Source organism: Apostichopus japonicus, chromosome 12 (genome assembly GCF_037975245.1).
Source record: "Apostichopus japonicus isolate 1M-3 chromosome 12, ASM3797524v1, whole genome shotgun sequence".
NCBI lineage: Eukaryota > Metazoa > Echinodermata > Holothuroidea > Aspidochirotida > Stichopodidae > Apostichopus > Apostichopus japonicus.
The window spans coordinates 21,203,409-21,224,500 of record NC_092572.1 but is presented as its reverse complement, the minus strand read 5'-3'; the positions used below and the strand labels follow the sequence as shown (position 1 = coordinate 21,224,500).

Sequence of the window (21,092 nt, the reverse complement as noted above, 5' to 3'; positions counted from 1 at the left end):
ATATATATATATATATATAATATATATATATAATATATATATATATAATATATATATATAATATATATATATATGATATATATATATATATATATATATAGATCTATATATATATATATAGATCTATATATATATATAGATCTATATATATATATATAGATCTATATATATATATATCTATATATAGATATATATATATCGGGCTTGAAAATGAGCAACCAGATGTACACTTTTGCCTGAGAACCAAGTATTTCCCAAAAGTTTTTTTTCCATCCATAACCTTTTTGAAGATTGGCACCAGTCACACATCATGTTCGACCTGATTGCATGTCCTATGGATCATTGCTTTTGTAGGTTATTCTACGTCACGGCCCACAATATCCGAAAGCCCGACTTTTCAAGGTTTTAAGCCCATTACTTGTTGAGAATTTGAAAATTCCCTTTTCTCGTGAATAAAATCACTTGAAAACATACCCATAATGTTGCATAAAATTCAATCTATAGACAAGCAATATAGAAAAACCTCCTTGAACCCCTAACAGACAGGTCAAAATTGAACGAGTAGAGGAAAGTATGATGAAGAATGTTGGTTTTGGAAATTTTGGAAAATTCCGACACAGTTAATTGATTGGTGTAGAAATATTGCAACCTGTTATAATGGCTTTTACAAAACTTGGTTGAAGGAACAGAAAAATAGCAGATATTTCCGATATCAGGTATATCGAAACCGAACACTTCACTCATAGGCGTAGGTCCCGTAGGAGGCGGGAACTGCAGCCCCCCCCCCCCAATTGTTTTCCCATTTTTTTTGGGCACCTACTGAAAGAAAAATAAATAGCAATTAATAGCTTAAAATGATCTCCTTGGTAATTGAAATAAAGTTGTAAGCTTGGCCGACATTACCTTTGTAAAAGAGAGTTTTGACATAAATGGATCTGTATGGTTTTTCTCCATCTACATAAGACATTTGGTTGTTTACATTAGCATCCGGCGGTATACTGTGGAACTTTGACGGACCGTGCGGTACACGATGCCATACAATGTAATGAGCGATCTTGCCTATATGATATTGGCATCGATATGTTGAATGCGCGCTTCGCGCGCGAAAAATTTTGGCTTTTTTTCGGGCAAGTCATTACAGCCCCCAATCCAATCTGGCTCCTACGCCTTTGACTTACACACATTGACAGTTTTTGAGGCTGTACATCGTGGAACATACATTTCAATGCTCATTGATATGATGTTATATCTGCTCTTTGCTTTACAAATTCGAACAGGCGTGTAGCGAGTAATTGCCAAGGGAGGGGCGAAGCCTGTAGGCAAACTATCTAAGCGAAGCGCCACCATGAGTTGGCGCGAAGCGTACAAGAAAAATTTTGGCCGAAAATGCCTCCCAGATCGCTGGAAATGACACTTCCCAGGCCTTGTAAGTTGCATCTAAGCATTGTCTATTTTGAAATTACTAGCGATGTCATAAGAACATTTGCTCGGGGGGGGGGGCGGTCGCCCCCTTCCCGAAATGCGTTATGTTCCCCGACGACTCGGTCGAGTTCAAGTACATTAGTGAGAGAGGAAAAACGGAAACGTCAAAAATGGAGTTGTCGGGGTAAGGGGTAGGGTGAGGCGCACACCCCCTCCGTAATCCTTGATCTGTCACTGGCTACCCTGTGTATATAATAGGGATCTTTCTCTTCCCGAGGTCTTGGCTATCTTCTACTCCCTCCTTTTCTCCTTTTTCTCTCTTTTTTCTTTTTCTTTTCCCTTCCTTCCTCTCCTCCTTTTCTTTTTTCCCCTCCTTTTCCCTTTTTTTCTTCTCTTTTTTTTCTCTCCTCTTTTCCTTACCCGGGGGGCGCGCGCCCCCAACAACCCCCCCCCCTGGATACGCACCTGGTTTCACTTCATTCCTAGTCTGATTGAGAGTTGATAAAATAAAATAAAAACATTTATAATATTAAATGCGAGTTGATTTTTGTAGCGTCATGTTTGCAGCTTTTTATCAAAAACGGTGTTCTCATGAACTCTGTCCCATCGCTAGTCATCAAGTACTAACACTCTAAAGTATATATGTAACCGCTGAGAACAATGCTGCTGTGACCAAGCCCATTATGTACATCTGAGGCGCTGCCAGTCACCCCAACGTCAACTTCAAGTTGAAGAAGCGAGCTGACGCAACCATGACCTGTTAAGTCTCTCACCCAGAAAGTGTTGGTCCCTTTGTCATCCTGTGCATGCTCTGTCGGTTATCAAGAACGCCTGTTTCACACCTACCATTTAAAGCGTTCACCCCCATCTAGGTATTTGTATCTTACCATATGTTCGTTTTTGTATGTGTGTTTGCGTCAGTCATTTGTTATCTTATCTCTCTCGTAGCCTATACACGACAGCAAAACATAAGTCCGTCTTACATATGCATGTGACCGGTTTAATTTCAACTTGGAAAATAAATTTCCATCATATCTGTGCTGTACTTCAAACCTGAAAAAAGGGGAAAAAAAACTACCATAGTTGATCAGTATTGAAATTAGATGAATATTGCCACAACTATAGAAGAACAGTTTAGTTCAAGACTGTACCTTTAAAAGCAAACCAGAACATGACACGGTAATCAGTTTACTTGTTGATGAGAACAAGGAGTCACCGAGATGGTACACAAAGACACGGCAATCCCCATTTGAAGATAGAACTTGGACTTACTTATCTCGCATAATGAATGTAAGTATATATAAATGTATTTCATATATATGTATTAATGGATTCTTGTTATTTAAAACTTACCTGTTTTGTGTTCCTGCTGCAGTGATGTATTAAATATACCATAGAATCCGTTACTTCTCATAACCATATATGATTTATAGCCTTTAGACCCACAGTACATGCATGGCGCCTACGTTCCTACAAGCGGCCATTGTATAACCGTCAATTTGTCAATAACTGATAAGCCAAGTTAACAAGTTAGAGCAAATCGCGCCTTTTGGGGCGAAAAGAAGAAATAATGGTAACGATTGTCCGAAATAATATAATAATTTTAGTCTAAACTTTAAGATTACATGAAAATCAAAACTAGGAGACGCCCGTAGACCATATGGTTACAATGGTAAGAACATCGTCTGGGTTCAACGTGATGTTCCTAAACTTTTCAATGCTACAATTCAATGGGTATGTTAGTCATTACCTGGACTAGTCAAGTTTATTTCTTTCAACCATAGAGGTAATTGACCAAAAGTTGAACCTTGGGCATTTTTTCCAATTTTCATCTTACACACATTAATAGTATACTATATTAATAGTATAATAGTATATATAGTATAATAGTATTAGTATAATAGTAATATTAGTATATTAGTAGTATTAGTATAATAGTAATATTAGTAGTATTAGTATAATAGTAATATTAGTATATTAGTAGTATTAGTATAATAGTAATATTAGTATATTAGTAGTATTAGTATAATAGTAATAGTATTAATAGTATAAATAGTATAATAGTTTTAATAGTATAATAGTTTTAATAGTATATATATATATATATATAGAGTTGGTTGGTTGGCGTCTATCTTGGCGCAGAGTGCTCTATGTCCAGTGGACAGAGCGGAATATATGTTGATACTAGTTGAGACTAGTGGAACACTAGTAGTTGTAACTCGGAGTTTCACGCGTTATAGCGATCGTCAGAGTTGTCTGACGATCGCTATAACGCGTGAAACTCCGAGTTACAACTACTAGTGTTCCACTAGTCTCAACTAGTATCAACATATATATATATATTATTATTATTATTTCGTGATGATAACTTATTATGCTATTAGGAATTTGAAGGTTATCTTTATATGTCAATATCTTAATGGATACAACAAGAATTTATCTCGATATCCCAATATGTTATAATGCTATAATATATTTAGATAATAACATTTTGTATCTTATAAGATTAATTTCTTAATGATCAGATATTGCATAATTAAGATCTTGTTTCTGAATGGCGTAACTTCATAAAATAGACATATTTAAACATTCAAATCTTATCTATCAAGATCTCTGATATGAAAATCGTAATATGAATACTGAGATGTGAATTTTTTTTATAGTTTGATATTTATTTATTTTATCTTATTAACTAACGATTAATTATAGAATCTGTTCGATCCTAGAATACGTAAATATTATCAACATGACAGTTTTTTTAAATTTTATTGTTATTATTGTTATCATTATTATTATTATTTTTATTATAATTATAATTATCATGGATCACATGCGGGGGTAGAGAGGTAAAACAAGAAATAGTATTCCTCGGCGGACATCGATTTGACAGGATTCTTTGTTGCGTGACTCTATCTTTATCATCATCCTCATTATTAAATTTTTACTTTTAATTCATGCATGTAAATAATACTAATATGAAAAATATCCAAAATCAGATGAAAACATTCAAGGCGCCAAATAATATTAATTATGATTGTTATTTCTTTCAATGCAGATTCTACTACTTCAATTGTTCCTGGTCTGTGTTACGACTGTAACATTGATACAAGGTAAATCTATATAATATACGTACTAACTTTGTTGGACTGACCGAAAATATACTTGCCTGTAGATCATCCTCTACATCTTGAATTGACTTCTCTATAGGTGCAATAATATACAGGTGCAATAAGGTGCAATATGTTTTAGAATCACACTGTTTAGAAATGCCTTTATTTTATAGATCCTTTACTATAATCCTTTGAAGTATTTCAATATTTATTAACATTTAATTATTGAACTTCTTATATCTTTTATTTTCTTTAAATCTGTCTCTCTTCTACTCACACTAATAAATTACTTACTTATTTTCATATATACATCCTATTTTATCCTAGTTATTTTGTATGAAAATTTAAACAGGAATAAAAGGAATCAAATTTGAGACAGAGTCTCAATGGTTTACTACACTTATGCTACGTATTGTTGCTATAGAGCTTATACAGCTTATATACGCTCTCATCTCAAAAGTTACGTACAACTTATAATTATTCATTACTCGGATTCAGCGAGAAATCAATGATATGTATTTTTTTTCAATACGTTATACTTTTACGTAAATTTTATTACGCTTTACCTCAAATCCATGTTGAAATCCATGATACACAGGAATGGTTCTCACTACTATATTCCTCTCTAACATGTATTTCCTGTTTTTGACAAGGACAAACGGCAGGGGTGGAGTGTGTGTACTGTAGCAGTACCACCTTTCAAGACATAGGATACAGTGATTTGGTTTCTGTGTATGAGGATCCAGAGTGTGAACTCGGAATCGGTCACGTGGTTACCTGTCCTGCCGGGTACGCCTGCATCACCATCATCGGCACTGAGACTCAATTCTTTAGTGGTTGTAAGTAAACATATTTCAATTTCTCCGAGAAGCTTAAAGGCATTGAAGACTCGCCCCAAACCGCGTGCCGCGCTCTGAAAATGTTAACTTTCCGTTGTATTGCTTGCAAGTGAAGTTTTCTGTTTGTCGCTACAAAATTCAGACAGTAATGAAAAGTGATACCTTGTTATCTTTAGCTGGACCTGGGATATCCATCGCTATATCGTTTGTACACTGTGCTGTGGGTATTGACCGCAGCAGTATGTACTGAATGTACACTAGTGCCTAATTACCGACGGTAGCAAGCTGTGTGCGTATTTTATGGGATCGATGGTGGTGTCCAACACTTCTGTTGCACCTCATTCGAAACTAGGTCAGATTACCGGCATTAGACGTTTCTTTTTGCGCGAGTCTTCATACCCTTTAATAAGACATTTCCCAATATTTTAGTACCATCTCCATGCGTGCACGTTTATGCTTACAATAGTTGGATTAGAGAACGTTACTGCAAACGGTATATGAAGTTGAATTAATATTCATTTATGCTGAAACTTCATCTCTCTCTTTCACCGCCACTTATATTACTTCATTAGAGTCTTCATCGAGATATTTACGTCTGCCTGATTTTGAACGACCCTTAATTTGTTTTTCTTCTTAAACAATGATCAGTTTAATCATGTTTAAATGTTTGGGCAATTTTCATGATGAAAAAGTCTTCAACGAAGCCCCCCCCCCTCCCCCCCCCGAGTTCTTACGTTTCTGTTTGTTGGGCCACGGTGTAAAGCTACGGGACTACATTCCTAATACGTGAATATTCAAAACCCCACTTTGAACCAATTCCAGGACTAAGCTATACCTATATAATAATTGCTTTCGAGGCCGATATTTCCTTACTTTGGTGACAACGGTGTTAACAGAAAACGCACTACCTTTAAAAACCATTACAAGACTCTCATGGCAGAAATATCATCAACTAGTGGAATTATAATTACTTGTTATAGCGAAAATAATTACTTTCACAATGTTTTCTGGAGATTTTCGATGGAACTGGCATATGTTTAAGATAAGCAATTCTTAGTTAAATTATAGCTTCTTCTTTTGTTCACAGACGGAAATATTGATCTGCATGTGGTAATTCGTGATTGTGTGGAAACAGCCTTGTTGGGAGTAGATACTTGTGCACCACTTACTGAGAACAGTCCGGTGGTTGGACAGTACCCACTTGGTGGGGGAAGCGAACTGGTCAGCTTCTTAGGAGAACTATGCCATTGTGATACAAACGCATGCAATAATGTAATGGCACCACCCATCGATAGGCCTTTTAGACCACACACGCCTCCACCAAACAGTAAGACTTTATATCACCTTATTGTATAGTAATACATCGTCAAGTAATGTAATCTACATATAATCTCGTTCTCAGTGACATAAATAATCCTTTAATGGTACCAACATGGCCCTCAACACCCACAGCGAAACGAAAACGTCACGACCAAGACGGCACTATACGAACTCAAAAACAACCCCCAAACTCAAGTCTCAAAATTGGAGTCGAATTCGTGGTGTTATACCAAAAAACCTGCAGCTTCTGAGGCTTTGCCCCCCTCACCCCCCCCCCTCTTACATGAGCATTGAAATACATTCTAGAGAAATAAAACATTTCTATATATATATATATAACATAAATAAAACATTTCTACTTCATATATATATATATATATGTATATTTATATTTTTTTAATTGTTGCCGGAACCGGGCACTTCGTCCGACCCTCCGTTTTCCCAGCCAATAAGTGCGCAGTTGTAATTATACACAACATGCCGTTTCTGTTGGTTTACTTTTCGTAACGTTGCTTAGCCAGTCACTGAAGTCGGTCCATACTAGTATCTAAATCGCTCTATTCCCCTTCAAATGATTGTGAATGTACGCACCTGATGGTGAGCGACAGAATTGCAACACGTTTGCCTAGGGAAGAACCATGTTTGTTATATTTTAACATTTTATTCGTCTTTAAAGCTCCCGGTCTGCAGTGCAGAGTATGCAGTCATTTGGAATTTCATGAAGATACACTAAATGATCCATCATTTATCAGCCGTGACTGCGAGGAAGGACAACTGACCAGCGATCAGGTCAATTACGTCACCTGCTTTGAAGGAAGTGTATGCGTTAACATTCGGGGTGAGGTGACATATTCCTCTGAAGGATGTAAGTTACTGTCATAGTCATCTAACTGTATATGGCACTGCGCATTTGTTTTTGCGTTATGAAAGTGGTTGCATGCTTTTTTTAAACAGGATTACTAGTGATTGTTCATGGTCAGTGGGCATGGTTTCGTGTTACGCGTATAGTGCATAAAATACGCGTATAGTATAGCTTATAGTATATACGCGTATATACGCGTATATACGCATAAAGTACGCGTATAGTGCATAAAAGTACTCGTACGCGTATAGTGCATAAAATACTTACCACCGTTCCCACCCACAGGCGTGGTATGCGTAGCGTGATACCAATTGTTCAGAATGTTAAGAAAGGTCCAATTAATTGAATTGAAATCGATTGTATGAGAGGTGTATGTACGGTTGTCAAGCACAAACAAGTTGATCCCTGTCTGAGGTGTTTTCCGATCTTGCCCTTTGTAAAAAAGGATCACAAACCACATCACGCAACGAGTTACACAGCATTTCACTCACATAAAAAACGGGGCCATTTGCAACACACTGCCCTCAGTACACTGTGTTGCCCCCAGTACACTGTGTTGCCCTCAGTACACTGTGCTGCCCTCAGTACTGTGCTGCCCCCAGTACACTGTGTTGCCCCCAGTACACTGTGTTGCCCCCAGTACACTGTGTTGCCCCCAGTACACTGTGTTGCCCCCAGTACACTGTGTTGCCCCCAGTACACTGTGTTGCCCCCAGTACACTGTGTTGCCCCCAGTACACTGTGTTGCCCCCAGTACACTGTGTTGCCCCCAGTACACTGTGTTGCCCCCAGTAGAGTAGTCCCCCCCCCCCCCTCTCCGTGTGGTCCACCGTGTAGGTCTATACGTATTATTTCATATTTTCTATTTTTTGTTGCATTTATGGAAAGTCTGGAAATCTTCGACCTTCACCCTAATATACAAATCGACAAATTGATCCCAAATTCTGCATTCATTCATACTAACATAGAGCTGTAATATAGGGTTTTGACAAATGAACTGAAAACTCATCCTCTAACAGGAGAGAATAAGGTCGATGGATCTGCACATTGACATGAAGTTAGGGTAAAGTTTAGGGACTTTTTGCATCACAGTTATGTGATAGAATGATCTTTCCCAAATATGGAAAGAGCTTTTGTGACGAATTTGATTTCTAAGGACACGTAAAAGCCTGCCCTCATATTTTATGGTAAGTTTGGTTTGGATTTGTCACTCCCTGGATCCAATGGGTTCAAAGACATTACAGCATTGGCTTAGTAAACCATCAAAAAGTGAGGTAGCGGAAAACCGTTGGGGTTTGAAGATATACCCTGGAATATATTCATATCTTTGTAACCGTGGCCCAAATAGGACTTTGATATTTTCAGCTTTTTTGTTTATCTCCATGTTTACACTGATCTTATCTCCGAACTTTTCGAAAATGCGATATTTTTTTCTCTCACATATTCCATCTGCTTTTTCGGAAATGTGACTTGATCTCAAACATTTGCAAAATTACGTCCTTTAAAATCTGTCCTTCTTGCCAAGGAGAGGAAAGGGACAGGGATTGGTAAAAGTCTCTTCTTGGATTTGTTTCCTCCCCCCCTCCCCCCTCCACTTCTGAATTCTTAGAAAAAAGGCCCTGCCGTCACGATTAAAAAGAACATGCATGTTTTTCATTTTCTTCACTTAGTCGATTTTCCTGCTGAATTGCATGAGCGTAGATGTTTGTTGCCAGATGAGCAAGTTAACATGGACAAAGGATGTCTTCCTGAATCTGCACTTTCCGATACTTTTGGGTCGTACAGCGCTATAGATACTATTGAATTCATGGGAGGGATATGCTACTGTAATACTTCTCTGTGTGATTGTGACCCCGAAGTATGTTTCAATAACGGTAGGTATCATCGTAGAGCAATAGACATAGAAACATCATGACGATATACTATTTAGGTGATCCACCCAACATTGGACGTTGTCTAAGACCTAAGTTTGATGGTTTGTGAAAAGTTTGAAGAATCACATGTCATCGAGTCCCACTAAGTCCCACTAAGGCATATTATGAATAACAAAAGAACGTGTCAATGTATTTAGTTGATGGCATATGCCATGCTATAGATAATGTTCTTAAGTTCTACAATCACCAATACCCTAAGAATATAACAATCCTCTCCGATGATCATATACCAAGGTTTGGAAAAATGGTATTACATTTTCTAAAATGTTTTCTGCAATGTTATCTCTATAGTACGAAGAACCTGTGCTGAGTTTGATTTCTGCCCCGGTGAGAATGAGGTATGTGTTGACGGAAATCTTGCACCAAGGTGTGAATGTTTAGATGGGTTCGGATTCGATGACAGGTTTCAATGTCGGTCAGTAACAGGTAAGGGAGTATTTAAACGCGCGGTTTACAATACAAAATATATTTGTGTAGTTTGTTAACATTGCGTATATATTCTTGTCTATCTTCACGCCATACATCCACCCTTGGAACAGGGGGGGTATTTGTCAGTGCTTTTTACTTGATCCACCAAGCGGAACCAAAAGTTTGATGGCCAGAACGGCACTGAGAATGCCACGGATGCAAACAAAATGTAGCAACAAACAAAGGATATTGTTAGTACCTATACGCACTCTAGCCAGTTATTGGGATCTTTTTGTTGTTGACAGTGTTCCTTGGCCCTCGTGTGTTGGTGTTTAGGTACCGAATGTAACAGTATTGTAAAACTATACGACATATGCGTGATTCCACGATAATACACGATAATCATGATAGTCATTGTGACTTGATTTAGTATGAATCGCATGAAGACTGCTAATATGAAATATTGAATTAAAAATGTAACTAAGGTATTTCTTACTATTAGTGATATATCATTAACTAAACAAAAAATGGAGAATCAAGTCTCAATTGGACAGGTTCAAGTGTAAGGAACACTCCTTAAGACAGGCTTCGTTGACTATTGGTAAATGAATCAATGCAATTTAAAATAAGCTTAATGAAGCTTCCATACCTGTTCAGAGACATATCTCATACGTGACATTTGCATCACATTCAAATGCATAATGTTTGGTCAGTTAAAAGTCAATACAAAATAAGCGATATTATCAAATAATACCCTGTCCACATCTTAGATCGAAAGGAAATCTTCAAATAAAGCTACTACTGTCAAGTCCAAGTGAACCAACCATAGGGACGCCAAAATGTCACAAGAGGCATAGAAATTACTTACAAAGCCTATACAACCTGGTGCAATGTAGCAGTCTATAATCCAGTCATGCTATCCAACCATGAACGATACCTGGTCAAACAGAAATCACTTCCAAACTCTCTCGTTGCGCTTCGTATGTTTTACGTGGATCGGTCTTAAGAACTAAACGCCATGGCCAACACGGCGCTACGAACCCCATGCAGATCCCCAATGAAAACAAAACTTTTTTTTTAAAGGAAAAGTCGCCCAGGAAAGAACCTGGGCACGAAAACCAAACTACCAAACGACTGATCCGCTCTCAGCCCCAGTGCCCTTGCATCGGGACTGTGACTGTGTGATCATCGTCGGGTGTGCATCACCATTCCCATCGAAAGGGAACAGATACTACACATGATCTTAGCCAAAAGGCCGAAAACAAAACTGTAACTAGAACGCCTATCGTGCCCACCGTCAATGACCAATGCTAAAAGCCACGCAAAGGTGGCCCACTCGTAGGCTTACCAATGTCCTCGCCCAAAAGCACTACCGCCCCACAAACAACGCAAAACCACGCCGCCCCCGCTAAGAGGAATACGAAAAAACACCCCACAGGATAGTTGTTTGGAATCATTCCCGTACAGAACAGAACAGTTCGTAATAATTTCTTTAGCAAGAGAAAACCATGCATCTAAGTGTTCCTTACAGAAACATTTAATTGCTTTTGATACTTTTTGACAGAGCAATGCATCACCTGCAGCAGCCGCCATTTTGTGAGTGACTTCACTACGAGTAAGGCACTAGAGGATATGCAATGCGAGAGAGGTCTTGGTCTATCTTATACATGTGGTCCCGAGTCCGTGTGTGCAACCGTCGTGGGAACAGAGACGAGGTACTCTGAAGGATGTAAGTACATATTATTGAATTGAATTTGAATTTATGGTCCACAATCGGAAATCGGCCTATACACAGGTCGTAAACGAAAAAAAGAAGAAAAAAAAGTATAAGTATTAATAGACTGCGATACACTTTCAGTAATACAAACATATATACAGCAAGTCCTACAGAATCCTCTCACTTGTGAATTAAATATATTTATTATGTGTAAGCTTTGCAACTACATCTTCGAAACTGATGCATATCACTGTTGGAAAGTGTTTACAAATCTCTTACATCCATTGTGATGTAGTATGCAATGGGCGGCCGTACTGTATGTCATTTATTTGTGATCCTCAAAACAAAGGATAACAGAGCACACAGAGTCATTAATATGTGTCTCTATAATTCACGGTTAAACGCCTATCGTATCAAGCGAAACAAATCCATAAGGTTTATTGAAAGCCCCATGTCAATGTCTATAGTCCTAAACTCGATAGGCTCAATGGTTGGTTGAATATTACCTATTTTGAGAGGATGACATGAAGTGGATCACAGTGGGTGGCCTGTGATTTCATCATGACAGATTCCTCTTCAAAAGAGACTCTATGGAAAAATATTATTAATATTATGAAGAAACAGAAAAACATAATATCTGCGCAATGCAAATTGCTATGGAGGACATTGTTTTGATGCAGTAATTGTCAAGCAATCGTCTTCAAGTCACAGGAAAAGGATTGTTGGCACCTAGATATTGTGTAATATATATCAATTCTTGTAATGTAATGTAAATAAAGTCTTATATAGCGCACTACGCGCGATGCATCTGTGCGCTTTACAAACAATCTAGAATATACAATGACATAAAACAGTAAATACATAAAACAGTAAATACATATACCATATACAGATAAAAACAGGAATATGAGATCGAAAAACGATTAAAAGCACTGGTAAAGAGTAAAGCGATAAAACAGATTGACTAAAAAAAATTACAATTTGAAAGCTAAAAGTGAAAATTTGTTATCAATCTTTCTATACATAAGGACGGATACAAATACATTGCCACACACATAATATATCAACGGTGGTATATAAACTATAGGATTACCATTCTGCTTGATCTTACAGACGGTGATGTCGTCATAAATGTGATACAGCGGGGATGTGAACATCGCTCACTCTTTCATGGTGATGCCAAATGCTTGTCAGATCCGCGCTCCGGAGACATCCTGAGTTTTAACGATACCAACAGTGAGCTTCCAAGAACCAGTTTCACCGGAGAAGCCTGCTTCTGCATTGGCAACGACTGCAATACAAACGTCGAAGACTTCGAAAGACAGATACATCCTCACTACCCCGATGATGATGGTACGTAAAAACTGATTCCATATATGTTACGTTCAGTTTCAACTTTGTTAGCTTCAAGATTTGGGAGACACATTTTCCACCCGTGAGTTTGTATTTGCAATAACATGAGATCTATCACACTAGATGCTGATGTGAAAAACCCACAAGAGTTTTCAAAGGAACATCCAGCGCAAATACAACTATTACGTACTGCTTTAATAACATATGTAACGATACCAGTAACTTTGTCATGGGGATTTCCATGTTGGATTGCTGATCCTCATTTTAGAGCACGATATGAACACCCTCTGTGGAAGCGAATACCTACCGTACTCCATCAAACGTCGACAACGACACATTGCACCAGTAACAAGAGGATATAGATAAAGATTATTATGAGGTATTAGAAACTTTTCATTTCTGAAAAAAAATCGTTGCATATTCTTTCGGTAATTTACCTAAACTCTTTCAGTCATGGGACTGCAGTGTATCTCTTGCTACTCGCGATACTTTCCAGACCACCAGGATGAACAAAATGGAGCTCTGAACCAAGCATGCATAAATGGAGATCTGACCTCGTCGGATGTAGTTTACATCACATGCAACCCTGATCATGCCTGCTTGAAGGTCCATGGGAATTTGACGTACTTCCTTGATGGAGGTAAAACATTTTCTTATCCAAGTCGTAGGCACAGGGGGTTGGGTACTATACTTCTGTCCCTTGCATAAAACAACTATCAACTATGTTTACTTACAGAGTTAGCATGCACAGGTAGCTTTGAGTTTAAACAGAGCGACCGTCCATATTTCCAAATTTTGTATAGAAAAGAACACCGTACATGTGAATTTTTATACTGTGTAATTTTTAAGTTAACTTTATTGTCATTCCTCAAATGCGAAACAGTTGCCGTTGATTACATATCGCATATTACATATTATATACATATATTACATTATATACATATACATTATATTTACATTATACATTTTATTTTTACATATACACTATACATTATATTTTTACATATACATATACATTATATTTACACATACATTATAATATACATTATATATATACATTATATACATAAACATTATATATGTGTACACATTATATGCATATATTATAAACATATATTATATACATATATTATATACAACTTACATATCGCATATGCGAAGCAGTTGTCGTTGATTCATGAGTGAAAGTACGCAGGGATGATGTGAAAGGCCGTATAATGCATTAGGTTACATTCTTACTCTTCTCAGTGGGAGGACGAGCTGAGGTCATAGAGAGGCGTTGTATTCCAAAGGATTACACCGACGGAAAGGACCAAGGGTGTCTTATAATGGACGAAATCAGAGATAATTTACAATATGAGTACTCAAGTTATTACTTTTACTTTGACGCTATTGTGATTGATGCTCCGGCCTGTTTTTGCTCAGAGGATGTATGTGATTGCGATATAGATACCTGTACAACAAAAGGTGAGTGAGAACTCGCTTTGGTTAATAAGCAATGGTTACGCCCCCCCCCCCCCCCCTCCTCCCCCAACCAAATATTTTGTGAAAATTCGGACAATTTGGTGATAATTTTTCGGGCACCTTCTGAAAGAGAAAGAGAACTGCAATCAATAGTTTAAAAAAAAGTCTGTTTTTCTAGTGTCCTGTTTATACTATACCACTTTGTTCTATATTTCTTATGTATAGACGAAATAAATGAAATGTAAAAGAGAGATTTGACATAATTGGCCCTCCATGCTTTTCCTGCATCTACAAAAGACATTTCGCTGAGTACAATAGTTTCCCGCGGATGATGCATTGTAATAACCGATGCATGCCTATATGAAATGAACGGGAAAATTTTTAGTTATATTTTTGCGGCCAAGTCGTTACAGCCCCCCCCCCCCCATTCAAATTCGGCACCTACGCCTATGGGCAAAACTGTATATGTGCAAGCTATACAATGTACCTATACAATGTGGGTTTCGAGTAAAACTACCAGTGAACATGTCTTGCATGCATTGCCCAATCATAGAACATCATAACCAATAACCTTGTCACAGAATGTTGAGAGTGTTATTATTTCTCATTTAAGTCTTTCTACTCACTTAACACCGATACTTTGTAAGAAAAAGTCACCCAGGGAGAACCTGGACACGAAAACCAAACTACCAAACGACTGATCCGCTCTCAGCCCCAGTCCCTTGCATCGGGACTGTGACAGTTGTGATCATCGTCGGGTGTGCATCACCATTCTCTTCGAAAGGGAACAGATACTACACATGATCTTAGCCAAAAAGCCGAGAAACCTTTAAGTCTTTCAACTCAATTAACACCGATAACGTATAATTGAAGGTCCACCTACCAGAGACGTTTTGGGTTCAGCTGAGCAACTTACGTAAAAGGCACACCGTTATCAAATAGGGTTGGCACGACATATTAGTGTAAATGCATAACGTGTCATACGAAGACAGACCAATATCAAGGAACTAAACAATAAAACCAATTAACGAAACTAAGGTCTAGCGAGCCAAAAAAACATACGCCCGCCGACCTGCAGAGACAAAACGCCCAACCCCCCCCCCACTGAAACATTCAAAAACGTACAGAAGGACGACCCGCACGCAGCGAAACGAAAAACCCCTCCCCAGCACACCAGCGTCCAAAATTACAACTGTATGTCGAACTAACAACCTCGTTTCTTCCTTTCTATCATATCACAGTTGTTACCACTGAAGTCGGGGAATCTCATAATAAGAAATGATTGTTAAGAGTGAGATCAGTCAAACACTAAAACACACATTTTCATCGTGTTTCATTTTCAGATATTTCCTGTGAGGATGACAATTTCTGCAACAAACCGAACGAAGTTTGTTCTGATACAGCCAACGGACCAGAATGCGTCTGCGAGCCAGGCTATCAACACGATGAGCGAAAGGAATGCAAGATCATAGGTACTTAAAAAAAAAAGTGGTTTGCCGAAAAGTTTTTATTTCTGTTTCCAATCTACTTTAACTGCCGTAACAATCACTAAAAGAAAGATATTCAAAGCCAGGTTTACGACAAGTGTTTTACATCGTTGTGTATAAAGAATAAAATGTGTATAAAATAGAACAGAGTAAAGAAAACTACAAGTATAGAGTAAATGAAAATACAACACAACGTTATGCTAAACTATACGTTATATTAATTCTTACGGGAGATACAATTCAATTAATTAATATACATGTTTTTTTTTACAACAAAAATGCTTTATTTGAAATTATTCAAAAATGTGTAACTTTCTGCCTCCTTAAGTTGGGTAATTGTCATCATTTCCGTCTACGTTACTTGAAACGCTTCCATTGTGCTTAGGGAAAACACGATATACGATACATGTGGGAAATGTACGCTTAATGTACTAAAATATGAAATAATAAATGGTAAACTTATGCTAAACTATGTCACTACGTTAGCAGTGTGTATGAGGATGCTCGTGTCAGCCTTGATCAGGGATGTTTCAAACTATAATGAAATTCCAGGTTCGTTTCAGACTCAGCGGAGCTGTTTTGTCGTTACTGTGTTTTTTTGTTTTTGTTTAGAACAAGATGTAACGTGTGAGAAATTCACCTGTGACAAAATCAATACAGTGTGCCTTGACATCAACACAGGCCCGCAATGTGTCTGCAAAGAAAACTACAAGGTGGATGCGGATACACTGGAGTGCACTGGTAAGAGAATGCGAAGTTTGTGATAGGCCTAACTTTTGTGATCACACACAAATACAATACGATAGCAACGACAAATAATCGTGCTCGTACGTTCACACGAGCACCGTATTTTGAAACGAATAACGAAGGCAAGGATCAAAGACAATTCATCTAATTCGGTAACCTAAAAACTCTCTAATATTCGATTTTTAAGTTATCCGCTACCCTGTTTGACTGAATACGCTCGTTTTTAAAATTGGCTAGTGGTGAATCCACAGTAAGCCGAACGTCATCCATCACCCAAGCCGAAAAGGTGTGAGCTTATATTTGTTCTTGGGAGCATGCGAGAGCTAGATATGTTAAAGATACAATACAGTAAATCGTAGTGGTATTATATATATATATTTTTTTATTTTTATTTTTTTTTTATTTTTTATATTTTTATATAATATAAAATATTTTTATATTTTTTATATTTTTATATATTTTTTTTAACACAGGCCGCAATAAATTGTGCCTCACATAACACGTGTTACGTGTTATCATGTTATAACACAGATGCATATAAATGCGCAATATATTGAAGTCGAAAACGCTATTATAAGCAACTGTACAATTCGGTTCGGTGACGTCATTAATATGGAATTTTAGGCGTATTACGTTATCAAAAGGCGGCGTATACTGTGCATTGTGGTGAGGCCTTAGGAGCCAATTTCGAAAGGGAGCGTATTCAGTCAGACAGGAAGCGGTTAACATAAAAATCGAATATTAGAGAGTTTTTAGGTTACTGAATAAGATACATTGTCTTTTTTCCCTGCCTTCGTTATTCCTTTAACTTATTATAAGTTACTGTGCAACTTGCTGGAACTACCTTTATAGTTTCTTATAGATCGCGATATATTATTATATTACCGTAGACCAACGAAAGTATGTTTTTTCCCCCTAAATTATGTCAATTTCGTCCTGTGAATTTGATATTATTAAGAGCGAGTTGCATTTGATGAATTTTCCCAAGTACGTACTGAATGGTAATGGAATCTTACAGCCAAATAATTCTCCAAAGGCTTACTTACGAACGCATCGAAACAACCAAGGAACTGGGTATAAAAGAGGCCTCTCTATATCTCTACAAACCAGAGCTATATATTCTGAACCTCTTTCCCGACTCCATTAGGCCTGAGTCCGAGGCAATGAAATGCCACGTTTGGGGATGGGAATAGGTTAACAGCATGGTCAAGATATCCTTCACATGCCATAAAGCCAGTATTCTCTTTCTACTGGCATCCATAATACAGTCAAGTTAGTAAATGAGGTTATTACCTGACAACTGCGATTGGGTCACTCAGATTATACCGTTCATTTTTTATTTCGATCACTTGAAAATGTTTTCGAAAACAAAAGAGATTATGCCTCGTCAAATTAATATGGTACACACAAAGACGAACCTTTTATAAACTATAATTTTCTATATTGGAAATCATTTCATGGCTATAACTTCGGTACGAGCAGCCTTTACTATAAATCTACAAAGTTTCACAAACGAACACTGGCCGGTACAATCAAGATACAAATAAAACATTAAACTTGGGATATCAGGTAAAACTATTTATGAGTACAATGAAAAGATATGGCTACATGCAGAATATGTCCTCTCTTTACCAACTTGTTTAACTATTTGCATACCCCATGTCTCTGTACATGGAGAGCATTAAGACTCGGGTTAGATAAACTCGATATCAGTTTTACTGTTAACTTTGATTGAGATAGGAGTTTTCACCTATAGTGAACAACGTAATAAATGTAATGAGCTTCAAGCAAAGTGTAAGGGTTCACATCTCTTTACTTTTATTTTCAGGTGGAAGCAGTAACATGAAAGTGACGTTTGGTCTGACTTTACTATTGTTTCTTGTGGCTGTCTTGGTGTAAAGAGTAATACTTTCATCGCCGTCCTTCTTACCTTTATTGTCGTCCTAAGAGGCGCATAGGATGAAACCACATAACACGTCTTATATATTGATTTGTATAACCCCGGCCGTTTGACCCCTCCCGCCCCAACCCCCCCCCCCAATGTCAACTGGACTTGAATGGGGTGTCCCTCAAGGTTTAGTTGTCGACCCTGAAATGCTCCAATCGAGGACATCATTAATAAGCATAGCCTTTCCAGTGTCTCCTACGCAAATGATACACAGCTATACGTGGTGATTACGCCATCAAATCGCGTTAGAACTGTGACCACACTTGAGAATTGCATTGCGGGTATTCGCTCTTGGATGGCATGACAAACTCATGTTGAATAACTCCAAAACCGAGTAACTCCATGTCACATCGCGATTTGCCAAGAACGTCGTCAATGTAAACATCAATATCGGCAACAGTACAATTTCTCCATCAAAGGAAGGTCGCAATTTTGGTGTGCTACTTGATAGTTGTCTTGCCATGAGCAGGTATATAAATAGTGTGTGTAGGACAGCGTCCTTTGCCATCAGGAGAATTGCCAAGATACGTCGTTACCTTGATAAAGCAATTGCTGAGAAACTGGTTCATGCGTTCATCTCGTCCCGGTTGGACTACTGCAAGATGCTTCTTTTCGGTCTCCCGGATAAGGAACTCAGTGAGCTTCAGCGCATCCGCAGCATATGGCGGCAAGGGTCATTACTTTGAGCAAGAAACGCGACCACATCTCCCCGGTTATGTTCGAGTTACATTGGCTGCCAATTCGCGAGAGGATTGTGTATAAGCTTCTTCTTACAACTTTCAAGGCCATGAACGGCCAGGCACCTACGTACATCTCTGACCTCGTTTTAGATTATCAACCTAGTCGGACTGTACGATCTTCATCTCTGCATTATCCTACAAGAAACTCCTTGCAAAACGGTAACATACTGTAGAAGCTTCGCGTTGGTTGCGCCAAAAAATGTGGAATTCCCTTCCTCTCCAACTCAGAACTCCACAAACTACAACTCTGTTCAAATCTCGTCCTGAAAACGCATCTTTTTAAAACTGTTTTTTAACTTGTCATATTTTTTGTTTTTGAGATTTGGACTATTCATCGCAGTGTATATATCATTGGTGGTTGTTTTAACATAACTTTTCTTAACTGTCTACATTGATTTTACATGCATTTTTTAAGGTTATCTTTCCATTGTATTTAATTGGGAATTTTAATCATGTGTTAATTGTGTAGTTTATAAGATTTATTCTATTTTTGTAAAGCGCATTGATGCAGGTGCTTATCGCGCTATATAAGTGTTTGGTATTATTATAATTATTATGATAAGGTACAATTTCTGATAGGAACTTCAAATTTCCAATTTAAGCAGTTGTGAGGGTGACTTAACCCACTCAATCCGCTGGTCATTACCGGGAAAAGTTTCACCGAGTTTTGTACTCAGTAGGGATCTGTACGAGTGCCGGTTTTGCCGCGACGTTTTCTCTTCGCTCGGCGGGTGATAATAAAAGGAAACCTGCCATGGAAATTTTGCCCAGCTGCTAAACCAATCCATCACGGGAAAAGAGCAAAAGACAATACGACCAGCAACGCTTCAGAAGGCCAGCTACGCTTCTTTTGAGAAATGTATTTCCTGTTGCAGGTATATCCTCCTTCTTAGCAGACATAATTTTAATATTAATGTTAGAAAGTTTTAAACATTTCTATTGAAAAAAGACATGTATTTTTTTTTTGAATAAACAATGATCAAAGTTTGAAATAGATTTGAAAGTCAAAAGGCTATAACTACCGCTTAGTTGTGTTCTTGAATACTTATAAATGCAGAGCTGAATTTATCTTTAAAAATACTAAACAAGTATTTCGCACAGTATTCAGTTTCGTATAGTGTTTGTAGTATTTGTATCAACATTGTTGCAATTCTTTACTGAAGATGTAATGAAACAGCATTTTGAAAACAAAATGAGAACTCTGAAAATATTACCGAAGATGATTTCATCAAAGTTTAGCAGCTTGAAACTTTGATATTATCACAAATGATCGACAAGAAGCGGATTGCGTGCACACTGTGTAAATAAATGGCTGTGATTTAACAGGTTTTACACTGTTCACCGACTAAAACTAATGTTGTTACCAAAATGTCCTCCATTTGCAAAATGTATTGTAACAACATTGATGTAGTATGGCAACAAAATCTTCATAACAATATTATCAACTAATGTGTCAGAACAAAAGCATCAGGCTCAATCAAAGTTTTCATTATGCGGCAGAAGTGACTATATAGGCCTATATGTTACACCAACACTTGCATCATAAAACGAGAAACGTATTTTGTACGTTGTTGGAATGATAGAAAGCATCGTATATGTTAAGCCCAATGCAATCAACGAGTCTTTACCGAAATACTAATGTTAACAACTGTGTCGCAAAGTTGTAGATGACCATTGTACACTACAGTGCAGTGACGCGGAGCGCGGGTACCGAAACCTGTGTAATTACAGTAAGTTGTCA

At 37.7% G+C, this 21,092-nt stretch overlaps 1 protein-coding gene across 1 annotated transcript; it reads left to right on the top strand.

The window, feature by feature from the left end:
- Nucleotides 1-1,978: 1,978 nt before the first annotated feature.
- LOC139977578 (uncharacterized) lies at nucleotides 1,979-20,422 on the top strand. Its single transcript, XM_071986977.1, has 14 exons — nucleotides 1,979-2,712; nucleotides 4,478-4,532; nucleotides 5,186-5,371; nucleotides 6,459-6,698; nucleotides 7,368-7,556; nucleotides 9,224-9,427; nucleotides 9,779-9,913; nucleotides 11,460-11,624; nucleotides 12,726-12,965; nucleotides 13,417-13,605; nucleotides 14,214-14,432; nucleotides 15,773-15,901; nucleotides 16,529-16,657; nucleotides 18,492-20,422. The coding sequence occupies exons 1-14, from the start codon at nucleotides 2,707-2,709 to the stop codon at nucleotides 18,560-18,562; spliced, it is 2,157 nt and encodes a 718-aa protein (XP_071843078.1). The 5' UTR covers nucleotides 1,979-2,706; the 3' UTR covers nucleotides 18,563-20,422.
- The last annotated feature ends 670 nt before the right edge of the window (nucleotides 20,423-21,092 follow it).